General features: G+C 34.6%; 1 protein-coding gene and 1 long non-coding RNA gene across 2 annotated transcripts; one reads left to right on the top strand and one right to left on the bottom strand.

The window, feature by feature from the left end:
• Positions 1-1,278: 1,278 nt before the first annotated feature.
• Positions 1,279-2,726, bottom strand: LOC104095822 (uncharacterized). The gene is made up of 2 exons (XM_018770649.2): positions 2,136-2,726; positions 1,279-1,621 (listed from the first exon to the last, which is right to left on the bottom strand). Exons 1-2 carry the CDS (start codon positions 2,590-2,592, stop codon positions 1,542-1,544), a joined length of 537 nt encoding a protein of 178 aa, XP_018626165.1. The 5' UTR covers positions 2,593-2,726; the 3' UTR covers positions 1,279-1,541.
• Positions 2,643-3,859, top strand: LOC138903652 (uncharacterized). Its single transcript, XR_011412991.1, has 2 exons — positions 2,643-2,767; positions 3,809-3,859. It is a non-coding gene; the product is annotated as an uncharacterized lncRNA (long non-coding RNA).
• The last annotated feature ends 4,409 nt before the right edge of the window (positions 3,860-8,268 follow it).

Genomic DNA, 8,268 nt, shown 5'->3' with positions numbered 1-8,268 from the left:
TATGCGATCGCGAAGAACAAAGTCTTCACCAGTCCACTTAACCTTTCACGATTGCGACCTCCATCCGCGAAAGTGATGCATACCCAACACACAAGAAACTAGCAACTGCAACACATCAAGAAATGATCCAAAACCATCCCGAAATACACTCGAGGCTCCCGGGACCCCATCCGATCAGCAAGTCCCAATACCTCATCCAAAATTATCCAAAGACTCGAAATGCCACGAATAACATCAAAACCACGAATCAATGATCAAAATACCTCTTTTAACTTTCGAATATTCAAACTTCGCCAAACGCGTCCGAATCACACTTAGACATGTCGGACCATGACCAAACTTCACGCACAAGTTCCAATCATTAAAATGAACCTATCTGAGGTCTTGGAACACCGCCTGGAGTCCGATAACACCAAAGCACACTCAAAGTCAAACTTAGAATGTAGTGATCACATGTATGGTTTCGGTCTGTCATTGAGATACTTCTGTGTTGTTTGATCCGGGGTCTACTTATTCATATGTGTCATCATATTTTGATCCTTATTTGGATAGGCCTCGTGGTTTTCTAGATATTCATGTCCATGTATCTACACATGTTGGTAATTCTATTGTAGTAGATTGTATATATCGGTCTTGTGTGGTTATTATTGGGGGTTATCCGACTAGCATTAATAATTTGTTGCTTAGTATGGTCGTCTTTGAGGTGATTTTGGGTAAGGATTGGCTATCTACGTATCATGCTATTATTGTTTCTCTCCCTAAAGCATGATGTTGGCGATGCTGGGGTTATGAAGGTTAAAATAGTGGGGTTCTCTTGGTCATACCCCTCGGAATCCATTAAGCTAAACTCATGATAAAGGAAGTGCCTTTCGTACTATCTTTTCCTTATTTTTTTATGGCTTCTCTTATCGTTTCCTTTCAATTCATTCCCTCCTTTATGACAACCAAAAATCCATAGAACAAAATTTCATTTCATTGGTAAGCAAGGTAGACAATATCATTCAACTTTCTACATGTACATAAACTTAAACAGAGAAACGAGATACTTATGACAAAAAGAAATAAAATCTACATTCATATAACTTTCATATACATCCCATTTTAAACATAGGCTGCATCAGAGTCGCTTTTGCAGATCTAACGAAGCACTTTTATCTCTCTTTTTGTCGGTTTTCATAGTTCATACCATTTTGTTTTTAATTTTGAGTTCCCAATAAAAATATAAAAGGAAAAATAAGAACAAAAATCTGCTGATATATGGAAGGAAAACAAATCAGATTTCTGTGGGAATCAAAAATCCAGAAAGCTAAGCAGATAACTTTGAGCATTTTGAATGTATCCTTTACTGTTTAATGAATTAAAAGTTATCTCTCTCCAAACAAATTATGAAACTACTCCACTCCTTACCTTATGATTAACAATCTGGAAAGGCTCTGTTCCATTTATAATGTTTGCATATTGAGAAAACAAAATCATTCTTTCTTGACATAAGACTAGGTTTTGACTAACTTTTATTTTCTGTACAATCCATCTCCACCCTATCAATGGGACTGCATTACAGAACATGCCACTGCATGTGCCCAATGCCTCAGCTTTGTCTTAACTTGTTGAGGATCATCTCCTGCGCATATTATCAATAAAACACTTTTAATTGTCATCTTATTAACTTTGTCCAATAAACTACAATCTTATAAACAAAAATGGAAGAGCAGTAAGTTACAAAATTCTAGAAAATTGAACAAATATATGCTCATTCTTAACACAGATGTTGTTTCAAGTTTTCATTTTAGATAGTCAAACAAAATGAACTAATTAAATAAAGTGGGACTGGGAGAGGATTATATAAGTTATTCTAATCCCCTCCTAGAAATTATTTTCTCTCTAGAATTCCACTTCTTTTGCGTGTGTATATATATGTTTGTTACATTCTTCATTCCTCTTTGCCCTTGGCTTTAAATTTAAGGATAAATTCATACCTGTACTTACTATTTCTTTTGATTATTAATATAATTTTTGCTTAGAGATTTGACGTTGGAACCTGAGTCTTTTTCTTAGGAGAAAAGCCATATCCGGGCTAAAATTTCGCCATGCATCTGCGGAGTCACTCCTAAGGCTTCCAAATGAGGAGGACCTACCTCCAAGAGATGTCGACAACGAGCTGGATCCAGCGGGAGAGGGTAATAAACTTTTGCTACTGTGGCTCGAGATTGGGCTTGTGGAATATTGGCGGTTCACCGCAAAATAAAGATCGAGCGCCGGCAACGTGCTACATAGCCTCTGACCTTCCTCTTCGTTGAACCCAAATCCTAGTTCGATGCAGCCTTTGAGTTCATTGAGGTTCTCGTCGGTCAAGTCGCCAGGGTCGTGAATCCCTTGTTTCCTCCTTTCCTGGAGGAGAATTTGACGACGATGTTTCTCCCATGCAATATCACGTGGAGTCTCGCACATAGAAAGTTGCTTGGATAACCTCTTTCGGTTCCTCCAAAAAGGTGGCGCGTGCTCCAACAGTTGCAACTCGTCGCGCTCCGATTCACTAGAAGATGGCGACGATGACACGTGTTTCTCAGGGTTCTTAGAAATGACCTCCCCCATATTGACAACTATCACAACATAAACCGCAGCAACAATAATAATATGAAATGATGAAAATTTCCAATAATAATAGTGGAGTTGTAGTTGATAGGCAGGCCGTGGCGAGAATTAATTAATCGCCGCCTCGGCCAGCCGTTAGAAAGAGTTAGAATGAAGGGATCATGATAACGACAAGGTCGAGAATCCAAATTAGAGTAAGAATTTGAAAAGTAAATGCGGAAGCAATAACAATAAGGAATTAAACAACTAGAACTAAAGGGCAGAAAATAAAGGATATGGGAAAATTCAAGGAAAGAATTTCAAGAACTTCCAAGAACGCAAGTTCTATAGCCTTGACAAGATCAAAGCAACAACGTCTTGATTTATTGAAGAAATCAAATGCCTTTACTTAAAAGCAAATCAAAATAATAGATTCGGATCTTGATCGCTTTATGAGTAACTTGAGACAACAATTAATAACTAGTATTAATCGCCTTCTAAGAATACCACAAAGGAATCAAAGATATCACAATAGAGAAGTAATCTTACTACCTTGAACTATGAACTAGTAAAGGTTGAAAGATAAATCTCAAAGCACAAGTAACAAAAGTTCAAAAGAACTCTCAAAGTATGATATACTTAATCAATAATGAAGTCTCTCAATGAATGAGAAGAACTCCTTATTTATAGGAGTACTAAGACATAAAAAGTCATTACAATTAGGTAGGGGGCTGCTAAGGGGTAACAAAGTCATCAAAATTAGGTAGGGTGATTGCTAAGAAATAAAAAAAGTCACAAAATTAGATAGGGGGCGGCCAAATCCCTTTGGGAAAGATTTGGACCTTAAAACTACTAGTTTGGGCCATTGGTTTGGACTCTAATTGGGCTCCATTTCAAACACCCCCATTTGGATCTCATTTAAGCTCATTTTGGGCTCTTCTGGGTGCCCTTTTACTAGATTTCAAGGGCCGAGTTCGGGACCCAATCTTCCTCCTCTTGGACTTCAATTTGGGCCATCAAATAATTATAAAACTTGTATAATTTATCTCCTTTGGTCTTGAGCTCGTCCTCCACAATTAAAAGCTTCTTTAATTGCATTTGAAGTCTAATGGCCTTATTTTATAACTCTTTAGCTTGACATATTGTTAAAAGCCATCTTTGAGATTCCAAAGCTTCATCCTTGTCCTTGAATAGAGTTGAACTTCCTAGGATGCTATCAGATCAGGGCGTGGATGAGTGGGTGGGTGGTCGGCCTTTCTCTAGATTGGGAATAATAAGGGGAATGAAATGGAAGTTTCTTTTTGCGTTATTGATTTGTAAAGAATGGCATGCACCAGCCCGACCAACTCGTGCAGCTAAGGTTTTGGAAGGCTTTAATGAGAGAAATGTCAAGGGACAGCCATTCTTTGCGGCCTTTCCCTCTCTCCAACTCTCCATTCTTTTCTAACGGTGCCCGTACAGTAAACTTACTAATTTGGTTTCTAGCATGTATGGCTCATACCTGAAAGAACCTTGCGTTTATTGCAGGTATAATGGCTTTGTGTGAGCTAGTATTTTGTTTCCTTGAGAATATGCTTGTAATTTATTAATTAAATTTGTTAATAACAATGCCTTAGCTTTTTTAGTTCCTCTGTCACGTCTCATTTATGTGACAGTGTTTGACTTGGCAACGGAGTTTAAGAAAGACATCATAAATATTTATTTTGCTGTTAAGGATAAAGTAGAAATTCTAATGATAAATTATTTTTAATTAAAGAAAAGTGACATTCTTTTTGGGTGACAAAAAAAAAGAAAAGGTGCTACGTAAATAATTAAGATGGAAGGAGTATTTTCTTTCAGAATGTTCTTTTGCATAAGAAAAATTAATAGGCTACCTAAGTAACTAGAAATTAGAACTTAAAAAAGAAAAAAAATGAAAAAATGAAGAAACCCAAACATTTTAGGAAAAATTACGTAGACACCACAAATATATATATTGTAATTGCTATTCGTAGCTATATTTTCAAAAAATTACCACTCATAGCTATATTTTAATTTTATAGCAAATCCACCTGAATCATATACTAAAACAAGAGATCGATTGTTTAAACTGAAATAAAAGAGCAATAAACTTTCAGAGCTCAGTTGGTTAGACCATGCTTAGTAAAGGTTTTGACTTCGACTCTCAATGAGAGCATTTTATTTGTGTATTTCGTCTTGGTTGTATTCGTTGCGTGAATGAATATAGTCGATACAAATTGTGTCATTTGTATACACCCCTGTATTTTACCTTGATTCTATTTGTTGTGCAAATGAATACAGTTGATACATATTGCATTCATTGCGTGAATGAATACAGTTGTGCGAATGAATATATTTTACACAGGCTGTATTCGTTGCGCGTTTGAGTACAAATGATACCAGCTGGTAACAATTGAATTGTAGCTACCATTGGCGGATCCACATACACACTTGTGGGTGCTTAAGCACCCATTAACTTTGATCATATTTAGTACTCCCTTAGTTTCAATTTATGTGAACCTGTTTGACTGGGCACAGAATTTAAGAAAAAATGAAGATTTTTGAAATTTATGCTCCTAAACAAGTCAAAAAGGGGTCCAGAGTATTTGTGTGGTTATAAAAGCTTCTAATTAAGGGTAGAATTATAAATTTAAGCTAAATTATTTTCAAATTTAGAAAGGGGTCATTCTTTTTTAAACGGACTAAAAAGAAAATAGGTTCACATAAATTGGAACAAAATATACAAAAACTGCTCCACAACGCAACTGGTCAATTTGCTCCTCACTAATCAATGTTCTTTCATAGTGTCATTTTGCCTTTTTCCCTGTCAGCATTGGCGGATCCACATACGCACTTGTGGGTGCTTAGGCACCCATTAACTTTGATCATGTTTAGTACTCCCTCTTTTCCAATTTATGTGAACCTATTTGATTGGGCACGAAGTTTAAGAAAAAATAAAGACTTTTCAAATTTATGGTCCTAAACAAGTTAAAAAGGGGTCAAGAGTATTTGTGTGGTTATAAAAGATTCTCATTAAGGGTAGAATTGTAAGCTTAAGCTCAATTGTTTCCAAATTTAGAAATGGGTCATTCTTTTTAGAACGGACCAAAAAGGAAATAGATTCACATAAACTGGAACAGAGGGAGTAATTTGCAAAGGCAATTACAAAAATATTTAGATAAATATTGAGTGAGCATCCACAACTAAATTCTTTTTTCCTCTTCTTTTAAAATTTTACTAGGCAAGCACCCATGACTTTAAAATCCTAGATTCGTCATTGGTAGCCACGAATGGTAATTTGGCAATCTATAGTTACAATGGATTGACCAAGAGGAGAGTCCATTACTGAGATAGTCACTCAACTATCCGAAATTATCTACCAAAGTCATTTTTCTTTCGTTTGTAACAACAAAGTCACTTAATATGTCAATAGTACTCAAAAGGTCACTCAATTAGATTTCTTAAATTTTTGATTGCCAAATACCTATTTTACCCTCTAAATTATCAACTTTTATCTTCTTTTTTCAGCTTTTTAATATAATAATACTTTTCTCTTTTTAATTTATATTATGGACTTACCTTAGAGTATATAAATTTTGTTTATAAATTAAAAAAAATTAAAATAGTATTTAAGCATATATAATGTTAGAATAATAAAATATTGAGCATAATAGAAAGTTAATTAGAACAATGTATTCATAATAATAATTTTGATATTAACAAAAAAAATCAAAAATTTATTCACACAATAGAGAATGAAAGAAAATAAAATTTTTAAAATATATATTCCATACACGTACTATAGAAAATACTTATTTAAAATAAAGGTATTTTTGTAATATACATTACATATTCTTGAATATTATGCCCAATTATATTATTATTTTGACATTATATATGCTAGAGAATATTTTTATTTTTATTTTTAATTTTTTAATTTTAAATAAAATATTTTGTTCAATAGGTAAGTCTAAATGTTGATTAAAAAGAGAGAGAAAATTATAATATTAAAAAAGCAAAAAAAAAAAAGCAAAAGATAAAAGTTGATAATTTAAAGGATAAAATAGGTATTTGGCTATCAAATGTTTGATAAATCTGGTTGAGTGACCATCAGAGTGCTATAGGCATAGTTAAGTGACTTTGTTATTACAAAGAAAGAAAGATACCTTTAATAGATAATTTTGGAAAGTTGAGTGACCATATGAATAATAGATTCACCAAGAGGACTATCAGACTATTGTTAGGAGTGCTTGGATATTCAATATGAAGGCAATGATATGTGGAAGGTCTAACAGAAACTCAAAGCTGTGACCAAAGCCCTATGCCGCTGGACCAAAAACTCCATTGGAAATAATATTTTTGACACTACGAAGTAGATGGAGTAGAAGATCATTGAAGTTGAACAGGAGTTACAGAATGATGAAGCTAACATGATGGAGCTCAACAGAATTAATTTTGAATACATCCTTCCTATGAAGAAAATAAACTCTTTCTGGAAGCAAAAGACCAACTTGAAATGGAACATGGAAGGTGATAAAAACACTAGCTATTTTCATAAGATGATAAGAGGACGAAGAAAGAGATTATCTCTTCATAGAATCAAAGGGGAAAATGATCAACAGACAGAAGGGACAAAAGCTATACCAGGAGGCCGCAATAAATTATTATGAGAATATTTTCTCACATAAGCCTCACAGAACTGATCCACAATTTCGATCCTGGATAGTGTTCCATCAATTATACGAAAAGAAGATAATAATGATTTGATTGCTATCCCTATCAAATAGGAAGTAAAACAAACAGTATTTAGAATTGATCCAGGTAGTGCAGGTGGACTAAATGATTTTACAGGGAGGTTCTTCCAACACTCATGGGACATAATTGAAGATGACATATGTATTATGGTTTTGGATACTATAAATGGCAGGGGACTAAATAAGTTCATCACTCATACCTGTTTAGTTTTGATTTAAAAAGTTGACAATCCTCAAAGCCTCTAAAAACTAAGGCCTATTAGTCTTAGTGTCACGATCTAAAACTCCCACCGGAGCCGTGGCGGCGCCTAACACCGCTTGCTAGGCAAGCCATCAATCAATAAGAAGAAATAAACTTAAATAAAAATATTAAATGGTATCAACAGTGGAAACAATGATAATTACTGGGGTAAATAGTCACAATAAAAAAAAATTATCCGATGATCTGGTGTCACTAAGTGCATGAGTTCTAAAGAATGAGTAAATACAAGGTCTGAATCAAGTACAATACTGTCTGAAAGACTAAACAATATTAACATAAAATAAGGAAGGGACTTCAAGGCTTGTGAACGGAACAACAATGCTACCTCGAGAATTCTCACTAATCCGGGTCCAGCTCACGGGCAACAACCACGATCGGCAATACTTGTATCTACACACGAAGTGCACAGTGTAATATTTATACAACCGACCTTATGTACTTAATAAGTAACAATCCTAACCTCGGGCTGAAAGCAGTGACGAGTTAGGCAAGGTCCGATGCTCACTTTCCACAGCCAACAATAACAATAACAGTAGCATAAAAAGGAGAACAACTCAAATGATAACAGGCTCAACTTAACACAATGAGAGAAAAAATAGGCATGCCTTTTAGATAAAACAAACATGGTACCATCTTCCATAGAATCACTTAAGCACGTATTTAATAGGATAAAACTATGAT

Source organism: Nicotiana tomentosiformis, chromosome 12 (genome assembly GCF_000390325.3).
Source record: "Nicotiana tomentosiformis chromosome 12, ASM39032v3, whole genome shotgun sequence".
Taxonomy (NCBI): domain Eukaryota; kingdom Viridiplantae; phylum Streptophyta; class Magnoliopsida; order Solanales; family Solanaceae; genus Nicotiana; species Nicotiana tomentosiformis.
Note: the sequence above shows the minus strand (reverse complement) of the source record. Positions and strands in the feature narration are given on the sequence as shown.

What these genes read in the sequence shown, in the direction of transcription:
- LOC104095822 (XM_018770649.2), bottom strand. Translation starts at nt 2,592, where the DNA reads ATGGGGGAGGTCATTTCTAAGAACCCTGAGAAACACGTGTCATCGTCG. An exon ending in GTTGTCGACATCTCTTGGAG is followed by an intron (nt 1,622 to 2,135) that starts GTAGGTCCTCCT and finishes TAATATGCGCAG; the next exon opens with GAGATGATCCTCAACAAGTT.